This window comes from Rhea americana, unplaced genomic scaffold (genome assembly GCF_003343005.1).
Source record: "Rhea americana isolate MKP2758 unplaced genomic scaffold, rheAme1 scaffold_32, whole genome shotgun sequence".
Lineage (NCBI taxonomy): Eukaryota > Metazoa > Chordata > Aves > Rheiformes > Rheidae > Rhea > Rhea americana.
In genome coordinates, this window is record NW_028186446.1 from 850,829 (window position 1) to 871,719 (window position 20,891).

Consider the following 20,891-nt stretch of genomic DNA (forward strand, 5'->3'; position numbering starts at 1 on the left):
GTAAGTAGCATCTGACARTAGCAAAGACTAAATAAGAATCATAGCCTCTCTCTTCATTTCTGTGTTGTTTGCTTCTGAATGACAATTTTTGTGGCTTTTCCTTCTCAAGCTATAATACAGAATTCAACCTGGGACACAGCTGTCATCACTCGAGTTCAACAATTGCACCCCCTCTAACTATAATGAAAGCGTTGTATTGTTTTAAAATTTTTCATTTATTGTCACACTTCTTATTCTTGAATGTGGCTTCTGCTTAGACTGAATCTGCTATAAAAATGGCAGTCTAACACAGGTGATAACATTGCTCTGCAGAATTGTTGAATTAATTCATTGGGTTGGTTGTTCTCCATGTGTTTCTTTTGTGTTGTTTCTAATCCAATTCTGCCTGAGTTGTGGGTGCTGTGTTTATGATAATGCATTTGGAGTGCTAGCTAAAAAACATGTTGTACAGAATAAATATGACAGTGATTCCCTTAGGAAAGACATGTCCTTTGATTTCTAATTTTGCTCTACAGCTTCTGGATCCTCCAGAATGTGGCAATGGTTTTGTGGAAGATGGGGAAGAATGTGACTGTGGGACTATTGCAGTAAGTGCGATGTACTGTATATTAGCRACTGGATTCTCCAGACATATTGCTGCCCATAACCACCATTGACATTAAGTGGAGGAAGACAGGAGATGCTAAGGTCCTGAGATTCTTCTTTTCTTACCTGTTTCCATCATGTTTAACAGAATTTGGGCCAGCTTTTATATTCTACCACCACATAAATCTTTAATAGCARTAACTACCACTGTTTGAGAAAATATGTTTCTAGATGGAGATGTGATGCTGGTCAATGCTAAAATGTCAGCATTTCATGATAGACGCTGTGAGGTTAAAACAATTATTTCCTATACGACATAGGAAACAGCTTTAGTCCCCACAGTGTTTGTTGTGTTTTTTTGTGCCTCCAGGTGCCTGGAGGCCTGGTTAAAATCCGTTCCWGTAGCAAACTAAAGCAAATAGGAGTAAAAGAGTTTAGGGGTCATCTGCTTTTCCCATGTGTTTTTTTATAAGTGTTTATTTTCCTTAGGAGTGTGCCAGTGAAGGAGGAGAGTGCTGCAATACGTGCACCCTGACTGCAGGCTCCCAGTGCAGTAAYGGGCTTTGCTGCAGAAAGTGTCGGGTAAGTACAGTGACGTGTACTGCAGTGTCCTGGCAATAGTGAACTTGTGGTCAGAGGCAGCACAGCACATGTATTTTTGCTGTCAGACCTTGTGTTTCCTTTTCTGAAAGTTTGCCTTTTAGAATTGGCTGAAAACTCGTTCACTTGAGCTATTCTCTGTCTTTTAGACTTCCATTAGACCTGTCTGCTCAAATGTGCACATGTGTACCAACATGTCGTTTCCATCGTGTCTTACACGTTGCTCTGAATTTGCCCCTATGAAACTGAATGGGAAGATTATACAATGAGGGGCCTGAGAGAAGGATATAGTATTAAAAAAAAGAGCAACTAGCAAGTATTCTAAAATGTGTWTCTAGAAGACACCTCACTTTAGTTCCAGTCAAATCTTTCTGTGTCTCTTTGTGCTTGGACTAACTAACATCCCACTGAGAAAAGGGATTGAAGCCCTTATTAGTTATAAGATATTCTTCCTGATATATCAATAAATCGTAAAAGGAGATTTAGGCCGATCTGGAAGGAAGCCCAGCTAAATACGACTTCAAGCAGTTGTTGATATGCGATTTTTATTACTGTTGTTATTAGTTATTAACACTACAGGGTACTGTGTGTAATGTTTTTATCTTTATCTGTGGGCATTTGAGAGTTTCAGTTCCTTCAGAGAAAGATTAGTAGTAGCTGTGGACCATGTTCTTGASTTTGTGCTCATCCTACTGGTAAAAAAAGAAAAAGTGCTGATTATGCAGGAGCAGATCACATTTTCCTAAGCACGTTCCCTTTGTAAATGTAATAGAAAGAAACTAGCAGATTGCCAGTTTGAGTGAATTTGTTCAAGTGTCCTGGTGACATTGGCACCATATTAAAGACTCACAGCCCTTCCTCCTAAAGTTTCTGTGTACATTATTTTTGAATAATGAGAGTAATGGCTCGTTACATATAGAATGGTGAAGGGAAGCTAATGAAGAGAAAGGCAGTATTTTGCAAAATGTRTCCCGGGGAGGTGTTAGTCAGGACAATGCAAAAGACTTAGTTTTAACTGTTCCCAAACTTGAAGTTACCTTCCYGTATAGTGGCCTGCTTGAAAGAAGGCGTGAAAGTGAGATTGCAAACAAAACACGGTGAGGAGGTGATAGTGTACATCCCTGTGTCTCAGAGTATCTCTGACATTCGTGTCTATCTGGATTTTTCACAGACAAGTGGGAGAAAGGTGAGCTTATGGACGAGAGCTGTAGAGTCTACCTCTTCCASGGACGTGTGCTAGTTCATGGCAGCCGAGGAGTTAGCAGTTTTCCTAAATGTGCATCCAGACCCAGAAAAAATGTCACAGAGCTTCAAAATGAACTAGCACAGATTGAGAAACCTTCCAGGGAAAACGAGAATTCTGAAACATGTCTCTGTCCAGGGACGTGACTGGACAGGGAACAGTGGTTCTGACGAAGCTAAGCACAGATAGTCACCTGTAGTGGGTGTCTTCTTCCTTTTACAGGTCATGGTATTTGCAGTGGTACAGGAGTCTTTAGTCGGAATGCAAATGCATACATTAGGTCACTGGTACATTTTTCATTGTTAAACATCTGGTCACATTAGAAATTGGTATCAAATCATTCAGAACCCAATACATTTATGAGTACTTCCTGTTCTACAACAGCAATGGAGCTTTCTAGTAACCACAGTGATTACACCTAGAGATCTATAGCACTCTCTATCTGTAGATCTTAAAGCAGTTCTCAGAGAACATCAGGATTGTTCTCTGTGTTCTACAAAGGCTAGTAAAGGAGTCACAAAAGTGTGAAATGATTTGGGCAGCATAATGCCACAAGCCACTGCAGAGCTGGAGTCCTGCATCCTGGCACAGCGCTTACTCTGGCAGGTCGCATGCTCAGTGCACTTGACAAGTGATGGCTCTGAGAACGGAGGCRCTGGAGTAAATGGCTGTGGACTGACTGTTGGAAGGTCCATGCTGAACAAAGGAAAATCTTTCCACTTCAGTCAGCACTGGGAAATTTCCCTTTTTTAATTAAAASTCTAGGGAAGTATTGCATTCAAAAGAAGATACAGAGAAACCAAGTCACTGATTTTCTGTCCTTTTCCAGTTTGAACCTAAAGGAGTTTTGTGCCGAGAAGCAGTGAATGATTGTGATATTGCAGAGAACTGCACAGGAAATTCCAGCCAGGTAATTTTTATTTCTTCTATCCAAGAAATAYGAAAAATACCTGTAGACTCTCAGTCGATAAGAATGCTACTGTTTTATATAGGGAGTTGTATAAAACTTGTATTAAAMCTGTTACGTGTCCAGAAGGAAAGCATGATAGTGTAATTTTCCATATACCAATCATCTCCTTTGTTGTAGACTTCGTTTTCATCGATGTCTGAATTATCTATCAGTTATTTTCTTTTCCTGTAGTGTTCTCCCAATATTCACAAAATGGATGGATATTCATGCGATAACAAACAGGTAATGAACATTTGAGGGTTTTTTACATTGTTGATACTTTTATAGATTACTTTTTCTAGAATTTAGTTTAGGATTTTCGGAAGTCACGTAGGACATTTCCATTGACATTACTGAATTTTGGGTTTAACMAGATTTTGGAACTAAATGAACAACCTAGAAAGCAGAATCACATATTGGGTGTTTATTTCATTAGAAATGAAAGTCTGGCAAAAAATGGCAAGTCTGTATGTTAAAGTTGTTTCTGTGTGTTTTCTTTCTCTTTAGGGTATTTGTTTTGGAGGAAGATGTAAAACCAGGGACCGGCAATGTAAATATATTTGGGGTGAAAGTGAGTAAATAATATTTCCAGGTGGTTATCATTCATGTGGCTTGGAATATCTTATCTGGGAGCAGTTATGGAAAGATACCTATTCAGAGTCGYTGGAAACAGATAAAACCAACTAGGACTGTATGCTGTGAAAAATATTCACTATGGTCCTGAACTCTGCTCTATTTTGAACTTTGCCCTTCAGTTTTAGGGCTCTTGTTTTTCCTTTGGAGCAGTTGTTGGAGTCCTCCAATTTTAAATACAATTCTTTATGTTTTTCATCCTTTTGTCACCTACATAATTCTTTTGTGGGTTCTCCAGTACTTAATGTTTTGCCTTTTTCATAGGATAGTGATTCTCTCACTATCTTTTACTGGCAGGAACCGTACATTAGTCAAACCTGCAGCATTAGTTGGAATGAAAGAAAGATATAAGAAATTGTAATGGATACACTATAAGGAGGGCTCTGCAAACCAGCATTTAGGCTACATACCTTGTTTAAAGGACARGGGTTTCTGGAAAAATGTCTATCTGTTGCTGAGAATAATACTGTTTATTGGAAAGCAAAATATGTATTTAGCTAGCATTTGGTTAAAGCTGTGTAAATTCCAATGAACTTAGATGCATTGGTATGACAACCACAGTAACCAACAGCAAGAAGTTAGTGATTCTTATGGTCTGGATGGTAAAATAAATACTTTTCTTCATCTTTCCAAATGCAACATTTCTCTAATTATTTTTCTGTCTTTGTAATGTTTTATGTCTGATCAGCAATGTACCAAGTTTAATAGGATTTGATTATTTTATAATTGGGAAACAAGGGAATAGGTTGCAAGGAAGAYTTACAGGAATTTCTCTGTGGTCATATGAAATACCGCTGCTGAATGTTGAATCTTTTACACAATTMTATCAACATTGTGCAGGCTGGACTTGCAGTGATCTGTTTACATAGGACCTTTTACAGATAAAKAACACTTTGAATGATTTCATTTATGTTAGAAAACCAAGGGAATGCAGCCAATATTGAGTTCCTCACACAAGACACAGAAAGTTGGGGGTCTAAATTTGGTTTGGAGACTGTCTCAAAAAAGTCTGATGCTTTTTGAAAGCTTCTTCAATTTAGCAGGATCCTCTAAATGGGAATAATCAATCTGGAAATCTCCTAAGAGCAGCTCTCTCTGAGTACCTACTCTCTCCTGTGATGACATTAGGCTCTTCTGGGCTTGTGCTAAAATCTGGTACTTCCAGAGCATCCTTTGCTGAATAGCTTAGGTGGACAGGCAGCTGAAGAGATGAAACAAATAACATGTACTTTTTCTCTCTTTCTTTTTATCTTTCCATTTTTTCAAGCTCTTTTTCTAGTGTTGATTAACCTACTAATGGTTATTCTGAAATCTGAGGTTTAACTTCTCATTAATAACCACCTAAGGACCCTACACTCATATGTGATTTATTCCAGTGGCTTCCAGATGTTTTGGAACAACAAACCATGGTCAATCTATACAAAATCTTAAAACAGTCATGTGATGCCAACATAAAATTTTTCCCTGGAAACACTGTGCAAGCTGGCAGAGTTTCACAGAGCAACTGCAGACTACAGCTGCAGACCACAGAGATACTGCAGTTCACAGTTTGGGAAGCCCTACTTGCTTTGATTATGCATCCCTGTTTCCCAAAGACCTTGCTTTTAAAAGTCTTCACCATCTTAGAAGAGATTTGTTTCTGTTTTTAGAAGTGACAGCTGCTGACAGGTACTGCTATGAGAAACTGAATATTGAAGGGACTGAGAAAGGAAACTGCGGAAGAGACAAGGACTCTTGGATACAGTGCAATAAACAGTAAGTTGATCTATTTAGAAAAGCTGCTGTGAGATTTTTATCCCTGCTCCTGTTCTGTAGCTGGCATAAAGGGCCTCTAGAGGCTTCTATAAAGAGTTATCTCCTGGCCTGAGGACTGGAGTCATCTGCAAACCTTAGTGCAGTAAGGGGTTATGGGAGAGGAGCTGCTGGAGGATATGATCTCAAACAAGAAAGCACCATTTGGGATCGCTTGAAACTGAGTCATGAATCTTCCTGCTGCAAATAGAGTTTTCARATGAAGGTACTCTGTCCTGCGTGGTGTGGCATATTTTCAGGTGCTGTCAGCTCTCATGAGTATTTCAAATCTGAATATTTGGCCTTATATTTGGAGAAAATCATGGGTCTTTGTAGAATCTATTTGATGAAGGTTTGATCATTTTCTGGGTTACAAAGCCTTACATTACAATATAAGGAACTATATTTTTACAGGCATTGCACCTGTCCGCTTAAGTACAAGAGTCTCCTGAAGAAGCAGTTGCATAAATGTGGAAAACATGATTAGAATGGACCTTGGGAAGCCTTCTAGTCCATCCTTCTGCAGCAAGGCAGAAGTAGCTGTACCAGTGCCATTACAGACATGGATTCTTTACCCTTTAAGAACCTTCAATGATTTGTCATTAGGATGTTTTTTTCCTTAATGCTTGACATCAACTTCTTTAAAATTTAAAGCTGTATTTCTTGTGCTGTTGGTACAGACACAGAGAACAGATTTTTCCTCCTTTTTCAGCAGTCTTTTATACACCTGAAGACTGYTATCAGGTCCCTCCCCAAGTCTTCTCCTCTTTAACCTGAAAAACACAGTTCCTTATAACCTTTTTTATCATAGATCATGTTTTCTGTTCCTATTCCTGTCCTTTTTTCAGCCATGAGTACAAACTGATCATCTTCACGGGTCTCTTCTGAMGTGTATCCTGTTGGCCTTTATTGTAGCTGAGACCAAAGTGGTCACAGGACCCTTGATGAGGTCTTGGCAGTGCTGGGTAGAGCAGAGGGGTTGCTGCTTGTTCTTTAGAGGCAGTTCACTGCTTCACATCCCAGTGTGGTGTTCACCTTACGCTGTGGCATTGCATTGCTGACTTACGCTCAGTTTTCGTAGTATCATAATCCTCTAGATCTTTTCCTGCAAGTTGCCAGATTCTGTATTTGTGCAGTTGATTTTTCCTGCCTAGTTTTGAATCTTTCTCTTCTCCTCATCAAATCCTGCTTTTTAAGATGACTTCTCCATTTTGTTAATGCCATTTGAATTCTCATCCTGACTACAGGGTCTGTATCTATACAGGTTCGATAACCTTATGTTCTGTTCCATAATAAACTTGTGAGTAAAAGTGTTGAAATAATGTTGGAGAGGACAGGCCCCTGTGAAACCCTCCCTTTTGGCAGTGTACAATCTCTGCACACGGTTTGTAAAAGTACCCTGCAAGAGTTCAGTTAAATCTTGTTTCTCTAGCTCCCTTAAAAATGTGTCATCTGGGATTTTGTCTAAAGCTACTGTCTACTGCTTCTCCTCTACCTGGCCTGTTACTGTATCCTAATAGGATAATAAATCAATTTGAAGTAGTCTGTTCTTGACAGCTGCCTTTATGCTATTACTCAGAGCATTTTTGATAATACTTCTTAAAAAAGCTTCTGTCCCTAGTCAAAGCTCAGAAGAGGATCGTTTTCTTGGGAGACAGGGCGTTATTTGAGGGAGTTACTGTCAATGAGAGAAGGCAAGGAGTAACAAATGTGTCATAAAGTAGGAGAAGAAGAACACATTTAATTTAAATGTCCATTTTCATTGGATTTTCTTTTCTGTGAGKGTCTGTTTAACCTTTCAATGCAGGGATGTGCTTTGTGGATACCTTCTATGCTCCAATATATCTAGTGTGCCCAGACTTGGAGAACTTGATGGTGAAATCACATCATCAGTCTTGCAGTTTGGAAAAGTATACAATTGCAGGTGAGTTTCCTATAACCATTATTTTAGCTCAACTCTGTTAAGCTTCAAGAATGGGAACATACATCAGGAATATAGCTGTTTTGTTTGCCCCTCTATGTAGTAGTTAATTTTGCCTGTAGAGACTTAATGCTTTTCTCTGATCTCGTTATACTAAAATTCTTAATGTTTGTGAAGTATTTAATGTACTTAAAATACTTAGACATAAGTCTGTATAGCCAGTGCTAACTGGCAGCTTAATAAATTGCCGTATGTTAGCTGAATCCCAGCTCTAAGTTGAAATAAAGCCCTATACAAGTAAGCTCAGTGTTTTATCCAATAGCAGCTCTTCTACAAGAAAAGTGGTCTTTATTTTCACAGTCATGTTGTTTGATGTAGATATACTGCATTTTGGGTTGTTTTACAGTAGGACTGATGAGATAAGTAAGCCAATACTTACACCTCTTTCCTGGTTCTGTGCATCAAATARTGCAAAGAGAAATGAAGGTATCATCAGCCAAGAGCCCGCTTTCTCAAGCAGTCCCATCCGGTGGCAGCACGCAGCCTCCAGAGTMTTTTTGATTTTCTTGCAGTGGTGGCCATGTGAAGCTTGATGAGGAGACGGACCTGGGCTACGTGGAGAATGGGACGCCGTGTGGGCCGAACATGGTGTGCTTGGAGCATCGGTGCCTCCCCAGTGAATCCTTCAACTTCAGCACCTGCCCAGGCACCACAGAAACCCAAATTTGTTCAGGCCATGGTGTATGTTTTCGTATTCTTTAATCCTTTTTGCCATTTTTACTGAATGTATCTGGTGTTGTGTAGTGTACTTGTCAGATCTTTCAGGAATCCAGCATTGTGACAAAAAGAAGTCTTTTCACCAGAGAAGCTTCTGAAAAGGAAAGATGGAGGGAGCATATAGATATGTGTATATAGTATACTGTAGTCAGGGCATCCTAAGTAATGGATCGCAGTAAGTGCACACTGATTTGACAAAAACATTTTTATCATTTATTTCTTTTACCATTACTTTCTCTAACTTGATTCATATTTCCTCAGGCAATATACTGGAGAATAGGCTTTGTTGCCCACCTCTGAGAAACCTGGGTCTCTGTTCTTCCAGACGCTCTTTTTAATTCCTTCTGTATTGTGTTAACAGCTGAACAGGGTCATAAAGCCATTGGATTTTGTTGGCTGAGAGATATTTCAATCAGGGAAGAGAGCAGAGAGCTGACTTCTGTGCTTGGTGCACAGCTCATGAGTTTGTTTTGTGTGGCATGTTGCACTCTGGTCATTGGAGAGTCCAGTCCCTTTGTCCTTCATAGAGTTTGAAACAGTCTCCAGGTCTCTAGAGCTGACGTGAGAGCAAAAGAATCATTTTCTCATAACATCTTACCTCTTCTGCACTGAATTAACACTTAGCATTTTATTTTAAATTAACCACTTCATTATATTTCAAAAAAATCTACTTTATGAGGTTGTCTGCCAAAGCAATTAAAAATATCTTTATTAAATATATTACACGTAAGAATATACTGATGTACTTAATATAGATCATGTATTTGTATATAGTGATATATTTAATACATTACATGAATACCTAATATATATATTTAAATTGCTGTATATTAGAAATGTTTTGCAAAATTTTGCAGACTGTTAAAATCAGTACTTATTGACTGTACCTGTCTTGTAGTTTAATTACTGGAATAAATTAATTTTCTGAGCTACATTTTTGGCTGCAGGTTTGTAGTAATGAAATAAAGTGTGTCTGTGACCGATTCTGGGGAGGAGATGACTGCAGTTCCCGCATCAAAGATGATATGTTTTTTGATAAAGTGGCCCTCAATAAAGGTAAGTAGTTATACTTTCTATTAGTAATTTGAAAAGTGTGAGTTTGAGTAAGGTCATTAAGCAAAACTAGATCTCCTACTCTTTCACTTTGTATGCAACATGGTGCATCATTTGAGAGCCTTGCACCCTTCCTTCCTCAGCATGAACACTTGCTTTCTGTGCTTGAGGTCTCAGTCCTGCACTGGGATGCGAATGATGGGGTCTCACGAGCATTCAGTACAACTGCCAGGACTTGCATGAGTGCATCTAGTTGTGTCTTGCTTGTTCCAGACATTTGAGTGGTCTTACTAAGTATATTAAGTGTATTAACGAGCAAAAATTTATTAGAGCTCCTCATATCTAGGTGGAAAGGTAAAATGTAATATATATACATATATATTTGATTTTTTGTTGTGGAGTCAAATTTTTATAACGTGGTCACTATGCAGAATGTTTGCACACAAGCATTTTTAGAGCAAAAGTTTTTATTTATCTCCAGGCTTGCATGTAAGAAGRGGGTATATTGTGGAAAAATGAAGGTGTAAATGTTTCCTATCATTGTTATAAAACATTGTGGGAGACAGTTTTTCCCTCTTCCAGAATGCATAGTTTATTCGGCTTCGGAAGGTATTTAAACCAAAAAAGTCACTTTTATTCCAATATAAGTACATATCTAGCAGGCAGATTGTATGGAGCTATAGCAGCTTAACTATATTGATAATGTTATATTAGTATATCTGACACGACTTTCACATGTAACAAGTGTTCATTTAAGGGAAACAGACACAAAGTTTGACGTGCAAATTCTCTTTTCATGTCCAGGCTATACTTCAGATTTTTATCACTGGTTACAATTAATTAGCTTAGTGCAAGTTTTCCAAACAGATTTTTAAAAGACATTTACTGTTTTTGTATATTTTGCTCCTAAACCCAGCATATTTTTCCCTTTTCTTGTGTTTCCAGGTGTTGTTAGCACAAATATAATAATAGGGGCTATTGCTGGCACCATTTTAGTATTGGCTCTCGTTTTAGGAATAACTGGTTGGGGTTACAAGTAAGTAAACTGTGTTCTTCTTAATACAGTTTAAAAAATTCTGTTGATCTGTTAGTTAATTACATTGTGAAATGAGCAATTCAAACGTAATATAAAAACTCCAAATTGATTTGTGTTTATTTAGTGAAATTTTGATAGTATTAGCATTTTTCAACCAATTCTTACATGTATGTATGTTTTTGTTTTCAGAGAGCTTGATCCAGTCTTGAAATACATTTCGTATTTAGTTATTCTTTTTCTTATTTGAAGATGATCAGATTATGATTTTACTATATCTGACAAAGAAAATGCAAGAGTAGGGTCTGATTCAATTACAAATCTTTCTTAATGACAAAGTAAATTTAGGAGGATTGACCCTCACTCAGCAAAGCATTTTACAATAGGCTTCTTTCACCAGATATTTATATTCAGGCAGCTGAATCCCAAATTAAGTCAAGCAGGTGCTTCAGCGTTTTGTTGAGAGACGTAAATCTGTGATTTGCTAGCAAGGTGCACGTTCTCATCTGACGTGCAGTTGCCAGCATTCTGCTAACGGAAGGTGAGAATGGATTATTTTAGTTCAATTGCTCTTCCTTGTTTTTTCCCCCTTTGTGAATTTCCTCTGAAGGCAGAAAGTCTTAGTTCTTTTGTGTATATTAAATCAGGAGTTAGGGCACATCCGCTTCAGCAAGTCACCACGCTTGGCTGAGGCTGCAGAAGCCCACGTCCCTGGGGTGGTGGGAAGGCAGGGCCTGCTCCCAGGCTCGCTCCGGCTTGGACCCTCTGGGGCCATTGCAAGCTTGCGGAGTGAGAGCAGCTTGTAAAGGCATATTTAGAAGGCAGTGCAACAGCTGATGTTGGACTGGYCGAAGGCTGCACCGGCGCCGCGAGTCCGGCTCCCGTTTCCCTCCTCTGCCGCCCGTCCGCAGTTCTGCCAGYGCTGCTGGCCCCATGGCTCTGCAGTCTTCCGGCGAGCGTCCCGGACAGGACTGAGGGTTATCTCAGGGCATGGGGTGGGGTGGAGAAGATTGCTTTTCCGTGAGRTTGATGAGCTGTCCTGACTCCACTGCACAAACACGTGATTGCTGATGTGGACTCAAGGGACGGTAGGAGGGCAGGATCGAGAAAACACCTTTCAGGAGCAGCCCAYGGTAAATAGACTTAGCTTCATCATGAACTGCACCTCAAACTCAGCATTGAGTGTAGCCATCAGCATTAACATAGAGTTTCCTAGTTCATTCTGAGCTAATGGTTTAGGAATGTGTTTATTTTGGAAGTGGTTTCTATAGAATCATTTTGAGCAAAAGTTTTGTTGTGCATATGTCGCTTTTCTGTTTGGCTTTTTTTTTTTTCTCTCTCTTACTGACCATGTATACTTGCAGACTGATAACTCATTTTTTTCTCTTCTTTTTTTATGGAAAGAAATTACAGAAGGCAGAGGTAAGTATAAAAGTAACGGAATGCATATTTAGAAAGTCTGAAAATAGATATTCTTCTCATTTGTCCATTTACATGCTATAAGGAATAAATGAATAAACATATATATAAAAATATACTCATGAGATATTATCATAATTTAAAGAAAGTATGCTTGAATTTGTGCAATTTGTGTTTATTCTACAAATACATTGTTTAAAATCCTAATTTAATTGAACTCAACAAAAATGATGTTTACTCTTTTATTTAGGAAAACAGGAGAATATTTCCAAAAAAAAAGAGACCAAAAATACACTGTTACATTAAAATGCTGAGAGGCAGAGAACTGAATAATTAATATTGACATGATGTTCTCCTTTTTTTTCTGCCTTTATTACCACCTCTTCGTCCAAGCTACCACTTTGTTGCTGCCACCTGTTGAGCTTCTTCTCCATTTCCTGTGCCTGGAAAACAGTACTTTCTCTGCAAATTTGAAGTAGTAGCCAGGAGCAGAAAAGCACTGCCGTGTGCTGATTAATTTGTTCGGTGTATGACAAGGTTTAATAGCTCACAGGAGCAGTAATTGGGAAGAAGGCAAAGATGAAAGTCAAGCACTACAGTAGACAGGAGATGTCACCTGGACACAAGTGACAGATTTTGGTGGTCTGAGTTTTGGTGATTCTCAGTGGAGTGCCCTGAGTGTGCAAGTACAGAACTGCCTTCAGGTCATTCCACTATAGATACGYCCACGTTGGCAGAGGACAGAGCAGCTACAGGCTTGAAATGTGGAACTAGAAACCCTCCGCTCATTAGCATGGGAATATTAGTGTATCTAATATTTTTGCAGAATCAAAAACTTTTGAGGATGATGGAAAACAAGAGGTGTTTAGTAACTAAATCTCCTTTATGCAGAATATGAAGTTCCATAGACTGATTTCTAAATAGATAATTATGGACATATACAAGGAGAGTTCAATAAATGGAAAAATACAAATACATCACAGTGTCCTTTTTTTGGACTGTTTACAGTTAATTCTTAAATAAAGATAAAAATAACGTATWAACGTATATACCAGCATTACCTACAGAATGTTATTTGAGAATACTCAGTGGCTAAAATAAGTCAGCTGAAAGTAATAAAGAGGATAAWTTATCAAGAATTCTGTCACTAAGATAATGTGGTGCAAAGGGCACAAATATGTGGGAGAAGTACGTTCTGACTGACTTATGAGAAGATTATTTGTTAAAGAGGAGCCTTTACTACTAGGAAAGGATGAACTATTGTCAGATACCGATACTRGTATTTTTGAGTGCCTTGGCAGATTGAGTTTATTGTGGTTATCAGGAGTAACCAAGGACCTCTGGCACTGGCTTAAGTTACACTGCRAAAGAGGACAGCTAATAAACTGGTGGATTTTCTCCTACCAAGGTTTGAACAGCTCAACAGGTTGCTATTCTTGTATTCATAGAATCACAGAATCAGCAAGGTTGGAAGGGACCTCTGGAGATCATCTAGTCCAACCCTCCTGCTCGAGCAGGGTCACCTAGAGCATGTTAGACAGGGTTGCATTCAGGCGGGCCTTGAAGATCTCCAGAGGAGGAGACTCCACAACCTCTCTGGGCAACCTGTTCCAGTGCTCCGTCACTCTCASAGGGAAGAAATTCCTTCTCTATTCATTAGTGATCACAAAAATTAAACAAAAAACATCTGTCTCATCTAGAAGGGAAAATGGATTCACTTTTCCTTAAATCGTGTTTAGTCCATGCCTGAATTTGGTTCTGGTACTTGTACTGCCAGAAGGGAAGCTCTTCACAGCCTGCTTGATGAGCCCTTTGAARTGTCTAAACTTGATTATCCAGTGTCTCAAGAACCACGAACTAATCAGTTTGAAACATGTGGTCAGAGTTTATTAATGAAATATTCCTTGTTTTCCGCTACCTAAACTTATATAATCTATTTTTCTGAACTGTCAAAAATACAGTGTTCTCACTGATGGTTGAAATATGTTTATTGTGTGTATCTAATGGATTTTCTCAAGGATCATTATGCTTGCCACTTTCTTTTAAACTAACACTCGTGTGTGTGTGTGTGTGTGTGTGTGTGTGTGTTTTTGTGTGCTCGTGCCTGTCTTGTTTTCTGACTCTACATTGTTTATTATACTTCAGACAAATACCCCAGGGAGATTATGTAAAAAAGCCTGGAGAGGCCGACTCTTTTTATAGCGACATGCCTCCTGGAGTCAGCACAAACTCTGCGTCTAGTTCTAAGAAGAGGTCTGCTTTTCTGTCGCATTTTCAGATTTCTACCTGTTCCATCACCCATTATTCCATTAGTCAGAACATTTCATTGTTTTGCAGCAGGTTTGATTCCTTCTTCTTTCTTTGGAATATTAAAAATGGCACAATCCCTTGTTCTTTGATTACTGATTTTTCTCACCTGTCTTGGGCTACTAATTATTACAGTTAGGTCAGAATAAGCATGTTTTCCATTTTAAACCAATTTTTGGTTAATCTAATTTTCATCATCTCCCTGCTTGAGAATTGTTTTCAAGTAGACTGTAATAATAATTATTGACTCAAAAACAAAACATTAAATTTTTTTTTTATCGTAGTCATGTAATCAAAGAAAAGGAACTGTTCTATAAAATAGTTATAAATTGTTAAATATAAATGTTACTTTTATATCTTATTTGTGAATGCCATCAATAACTACCTGAACTGACCTAGACCTCTGGAAAATATTCTCACTGTCTTTCAGTAAAGATGGGGGTGCTTGCAGTTTATTCCATTTTTGCTTATTAGACTAATATACTAAATGATCACCAAGTGTTGTCCTAGGAAATAATTTTATAAAGACTTTCTGTACTTTCGTGCTTGCTGTTTTGAGTGACCAGGAAGGGCATTAGATTTTACCTCTGTTCAGAATTTGCTAATTTTGTTATTCTCCAGTTACTTTAAAAAAACAAAACCAAAAACTCAATCCATCAACAGCATTTTAAAGTGGAAAATTGGTTGAAAAGCATTCATAGTTGTTAGCAATTGCTAAAGTCATGAGGTAATTATGCTCACCATCCCTCTGCGGTCAGAGATCCTTTAATTAGGAAAATCTTCTTCATCCAGCTTTTCAAAACAATTTACAACGATCAGGATGTCATGGGAGGAATAGCTGCTCTTGAACTGCTTCACACAAAAGCTAAAATTCTCAGTTCGTCTTGCCGAGTAATTTATAGTTGTGCAGTCAATAAGGCCATATTTATTTTGTTATTTCAAAGAAAATGCAATTAAATTTTGTTATTTCAAAGAAAGTACAATGAAAGACATGCATTTGCAGTGTCTTTGGTGTACCAGATGGATCCTATGCACAGCTTCATTCAATCTGATCCAGTGAACATGTTATTAAGAAAGCTATATTAGTGAAGTAATTAATTAATAGTTTCTAACTTTCTAAATACAGCTTTTAGATTTATGAGTGGATAAACTACTTATTTTCAGGAAGAAAATGTTTACCTTAAATGATGCAGTGTTTGTGTTGGAGAATCCTTTCTCATTTTGATAAAAATTTGAAAAAAGTCTGGGATAGCAAGTTTCCCTAGGTTTTGTTTAAGGAGGAGTTACATTTTAGATAATAAAAAAAAATGTTTTTAAATGAATGTCATTTAATACATTTCTTTCATTCTGCACCATTTTTTCTTCTCATACTTCCATTTCTTTCATGTGTCTATGTTTTATTTTTTGATCCACAAAACTGATGGATTTTAAGGTCTGTCTATACTAGGGAATTTTGTTGTTCCCCACCACGAGTTGAGGTATGTTGGCCACTGTCACGCCAGCCCGAGCAGCTCTCCCTACACACTAGCTGGAGCTGGTGCAGCCCTCCCAGTTCAAGGCCCGGAGTGCTCCTGGCACCTTTCAGACTGCTTTGGTTTTGCTCTGCATGCAGATACCCAGGTCATCTCCTGGCAGACTTCAGAGTGGCTGCGCCATTAGTCACCTGGGCATTTCCACACTGGAAAATGCTGTGAAGTGTTAGGATTCTCAGAGCGTACTAAAGAATTAAGACATAACGATATAATAACTCCTGCTGTTATGAAAAAASGCCAAAAACAGTAAAAAGCAAAGCATTACAAAGCCTAGAAAGAAACCATTAGGAAGAGAAAATGATTTAAAAATGATTAAAAAATCTCAGACATTTTGTGCTTTAAATAAGTTTGGATTAATAAAACCCGGGGCTTACTTCAGTGTGGCTGAGGTTAGCGTGTTTTTTTGGAGGCATCTGAACAGCATCCATCAGATGCGTGCCCTCTAAAGAAAGCAGGGACTGGAAAACACGAGAGTAGTCAGACTATTTGAAAATACCAAAACGCATCCTGTGAGTCAAACATCGATCTAACAGTTGGGCCGTCCATTCTGACCAGCTTTCAGCTTCCTTTTTTTTTTTTTTTCCTTCCATATGGGAAATGAATTGTGGATCTCATGGCAAAGGGCTGAGCAGCAGCTCTAGCTCAGCAGGAGGGGTCCCTGCCTTCTCCCCCAGCTGCTGGGCATTGCTACACACCTCCAGTTTACATGGTGTGGTGGTGGAGGGAGTACATGAGGAAAGAAAAGCTTTAGTTGATACTAAGGACCTAGACATAAAGACTGTTTTCAGCTATGACTTTGGCGTCGCAAGTATGTATTGCAGTGACTTGCTGACAAAACAGAATAGAAATTCAAAATCATTAAGCTGAGCTGGGCTTATTTCTCAGCTCACCCCAGACCCGTKTCCCCCAGGACTGGTAGCGGTGGGAGGAGAAGCGGAGGTGCGCGAGTCCCTGCGTCCCTGCGGTGGGCAGCCCCCAGGCAGCACCTGCTCGCCTGCTCGGAGGAGGCTGCTGCGACAAGCCGGGCGGAAGGAGCGTATTCCAGCTAAACCAGGAAACGTGTCTGAGGCCTGAATGCGGACACACTGACCTGCTTCAGGGACAGCTGGCAAAACRCAACCGCACAATTTAACCAGAAATACAGAATGCGCTGCTAGTGCAGACAGACCTTAGGTTTTGTTTCGTGGCCGATTTTAGGAGTGCGATGAGCTCTGAACCGCTAAGCTAATGTTTGTGTGAGAAAATGCTCTTAGCAATAACCGCATCTGAGCCCTCCTATTCCAGGTCGAATGGATTGTCTCATTCCTGGAGTGAAAGGATCCCGGACACGAAACATGTTTCAGATGTCTGTGAAAATGGGAGACCTAGGAGTAATTCTTGGCAAGGTAAGTGTGAACCTATGAGCTCTCTGCAGTGGAAACCAGCCTCTGTGTCATTGCTGCCCTGCTGAAAATTTAGTTGATCTTCAGACAGCGTCATGGCTCCTTAAAATTTTATGAATTGTTATTAACCTGGAGTGGGGGTTTAGCAGCATCTGATGCAAATTTAGTTTTTGTACAGTGCTTTATCACAYAGAAATACATTTCCTAATTTTTCCCATTCCTGTAGTGTGAGCTAACATGAAAAAGGAAAAATTTCATTCACTCTTGACAGCTTTTATGATTTTATTGTGCGTTTTGCAGTACTTAGTGTTTTTCTTTCAGTAGTGATTTTCTGAAAGCTGAGATTAAGTTTTTAGTCTGCATGGTTGCAGCAAAAGGTAGCAAAAGGTTACTCAGGTGTCAAATATTTCTGCTCTGGGATAAATGAAGAGGGACTGACTTACAACTTTTAAATGGTTAAAGCTGATAATATGACCCTATTGCTTGGAATATAAAGAATATATRCAGTTTGGAATGTAACGCAGGTAACTTTCAAGATGTTATACAGTCTGTCTTTATGCTTTGGTCTCTTTCAGGTAATATAGGAGGAAACAGAAAGAAAGTCAAAGGCAAAAGATTTAGGCCACGGTCTAATTCAACTGAGTAAGTCTGAACTTCTGACAGCAAAGCCAAAAAGTATAGTTTATTTGCTCATGTTTTGTAGAGTGAGATTAAGAGTATTGAAAGAGTATTGAAAAGCAGACAACTACATACTGTCTCGTGGCCCATTCTGGTTGCTGACTGATAATCTGGTAAATGGTTTAGCCAATGTATTTCAACTTCTTTTTTCTGTATTCTTTAAAAATTAATTATCAATTTTCTTTTTTATGTAGGCTTCTTCACAGGCGTTCCCATAGTAATTCCCAGTGATGGTGACAACCTACACCATCACTACAGGCTTTTGTCTACAGTAAACTGCCATTGCTGAGTATGTCCTGGCTCAGTAGTGAATTCTCGATAGCCTTTTTCTACCTTTGTCTTCACTTTGGGTTGGGCCATTGTAGAGGTCAGAGATTTGAGTACCTGCCTGGAGGTTTTAGGAGAGAGGTCTGTCTGTTCTGAGCAGACACTGAAGTTAATTATTCTGTGCCACCAGGCCTGAAACAGCCAATCTTGAGTAAGCCCTGAAGTAAATATGTAATAAGAGTCCTTACCAAGGGACTGACCCCCAGGCTTCAGCACAAGCACATCATGAGTCTCAACGCTGAAGTCAGTGGGCTATGGATCCAGTCCAAAAGGAATAAAATAAAGGAAAAGTTAAATATGTTAGCAAGGAAGCCTGTTTGAAAAAGTGCCTTGTCTATGCACAACTTTGCATATATATTTACAGCATGATTTAGAGTTGCTTTCTGTACTGATTTGGTGGGTGCATTTACTGAAGAGCCCATGTGTGCAGTGCTCCGCATGGTGAAACAGTCTTTACTCAGTACTTACGCCTGCTAGCTCAGGCTCCTAATGTAAATGAATGGTGAGTGGCWGGAAACAGGATCTCTAGATCGACGTTGGCCTGCTCTACTTATGCCATAACGGCAATGACTGTGCCCTTATCATTAGTACTAACTTTGCACCTGTATTGGCAAGTGAATTGGATACCAACCGTGCTGGAAACTAATAACACTAACTCCGCTCTGGGCCATCCTTTCTTCAGTTTGGGAATTGTGAGTTCATTCTGAAACTTTTCTACAAACCTGCAATGCACGGTCTTTAGGCAAGTAGGCTCAGAAAGATTCCTAGAGAAGACCCTGTGTTACAAATTACAGATATAATAGCTTGATGCACAGTTATTATAATGTTGCCTGGTGAAAATGGCAACACAAAACTAGAAATATTAATCCTAGATTCCTCTGAGGAGTTTATCTGCCAAGTGCCACCGTGCTCTTGGTCCTAGCACTGATAAACTCTTACTGGAATGTTATTCTGTTGGATTTGTTTTTTCCTGGCATTTGATAAATGCAAAATTAGTCTGTTTGACCAAAACACTAAGAGTACAAATAACATTGCAAGTTCTTCTTTAGAAATTTGTTCTGTACTTTTCTTCATTTTCTAGCTGTATTTCTGAAAAAAACATTTTGTAAAAATAATCGGGTTAAGTTAATGTTACCATTATTCTGTCCTTCAACAGAGTTGGACACTGGAGCTGAATTTGGTCCATTGAGAATGAAACCAGATCAGCTTTTTTCTAACGCAGAGTGAAGATAACTGCATGGGAAGAGAATAATCTCTTCAGTAAGGCAGAAGAGCAGTAGGCATCTTTTCTCTTCTGTGCTGCTCTGCTGGTATATTGTACGCTAGCTCAGAGAACTTCAGAACACTAAATAAATTGGACTGAGTAGGCAGAGAGGACATCCTCTCTGTGAGTTAGACATCTTTTTTCCCTAAGTATTTTTTGCTCATTTAGAGGTGCCCCAGAATTTCCACCTAATAATTCCCTTCTTTCCTTCTTGCTACTTGTTACTATCTCCCAGCCTGGCAGCAGCCCCTGGTCCTTCCTGAGGGCTGCCCAGAGACTGTTAGGGATGAAACACAGCGTGTGTGTTCCCAGCAGATACCTGGGAACTGGTGGGGTATGCTCTTTCTCCTGATGGGGTTGCACAGCCACTCCTCTGAGGTGTCTCAGGCTGGACTGCGTGGCTGGTCAGAGTCTACTCTGCAAGCCTGTCACCCATTAGACAGAGGGCTCTGCTGAATGAACCATGCGCTGTGCCAGTGTGTTGAGATTGAGAGAATTGCCAAGGGTATGCARTGGGTCTAGTTAGAAATACGACTTTCTTTTTGAGAGGGGAAAATTGAATGGTCTAACCATGACTAACATTTCTTATTTATTTAGCAAAACAAAAAGCGATGTTAGCTACATTGAGGTTGCATGCGTTCTGAGGATACCTCAGAATATGTGCAACTTSTGTGTGGCTGGAATTGCTTCCGAGGTATCCTCAGAATATGTGCAGCCTTTTCCCAGACAAATTTACCTTCTTAACTTCTCTGAGAAATACAGAAGAATCTTAGATTTTGTTCTGAAATGGTGGCTGACATTTGGAAAGCTCACTGATGTGACCCCTGGAAGTCCAATGATGCACTGTTGAGGTGGACAAAAGGAGTAACTCTATCTGACTCCTATTACTGGTAGAGACAGTGTAAGTTAACCACTAGAAGACTGATTTCATTTCTTCAATACCCTGTGTTTAATTCCTATTTTTTATAAGYAGATACCCAGTATTAGAGTTGCCTACAAAAGTGTCTAAAGTAGCATGGGTCTGCAGTAATTGCATATACTATGCACAAGGTTTTTTGTATGCAGCCATGCATCAGACAGAGGAATGTGCCATTACTAGTTTAAGTAAAATTTCTTAAGCACTGAGCAGGGTTTCAGCCGTGCAGCCCTCATTGACAGCACTGACAGGAAGGCTGGAGGCACCCTGGGCAGTTCCTGAGAAATGTACTGGTCTCTCCTTTGTGTGACCCCTCATACTTAACAGATTCATGATATAAGGCTTCTGCTAAATGTTATAGCTCTGTGAAGCTTTTAAAGCTCTTTGGGGAGGTTTTAAATTGGTTCTAGATGTTTGAAAACAAAATTTTTGTTTTTTATTAAAGGCAGATTGTTTGGTTCACAAGAAAGAACGCCAACAG

General features: G+C 39.2%; 1 protein-coding gene across 4 annotated transcripts in view; it reads left to right on the top strand.

Annotated features, from left to right (window-relative positions):
• ADAM22 (ADAM metallopeptidase domain 22) overlaps nucleotides 1-20,891 on the top strand; it is a 123,766-nt gene that overhangs the window by 83,569 nt on the left and 19,306 nt on the right. For 3 of the 4 annotated variants that reach the window (XM_085310467.1, XM_085310466.1, XM_085310464.1), the window contains 14 exons: nucleotides 516-587; nucleotides 1,075-1,167; nucleotides 3,258-3,338; nucleotides 3,570-3,620; nucleotides 3,885-3,948; nucleotides 5,660-5,765; nucleotides 7,609-7,725; nucleotides 8,295-8,463; nucleotides 9,447-9,555; nucleotides 10,498-10,588; nucleotides 11,990-12,007; nucleotides 14,150-14,344; nucleotides 17,128-17,228; nucleotides 17,801-17,867. In XM_085310467.1, coding sequence (XP_085166593.1) covers nucleotides 516-587; nucleotides 1,075-1,167; nucleotides 3,258-3,338; nucleotides 3,570-3,620; nucleotides 3,885-3,948; nucleotides 5,660-5,765; nucleotides 7,609-7,725; nucleotides 8,295-8,463; nucleotides 9,447-9,555; nucleotides 10,498-10,588; nucleotides 11,990-12,007; nucleotides 14,150-14,344; nucleotides 17,128-17,228; nucleotides 17,801-17,867 — 1,334 coding nt within the window. The remainder of the gene's footprint in view (nucleotides 1-515; nucleotides 588-1,074; nucleotides 1,168-3,257; nucleotides 3,339-3,569; nucleotides 3,621-3,884; nucleotides 3,949-5,659; nucleotides 5,766-7,608; nucleotides 7,726-8,294; nucleotides 8,464-9,446; nucleotides 9,556-10,497; nucleotides 10,589-11,989; nucleotides 12,008-14,149; nucleotides 14,345-17,127; nucleotides 17,229-17,800; nucleotides 17,868-20,891) is intronic. The other variant, XM_085310465.1, reaches the window with a different exon arrangement.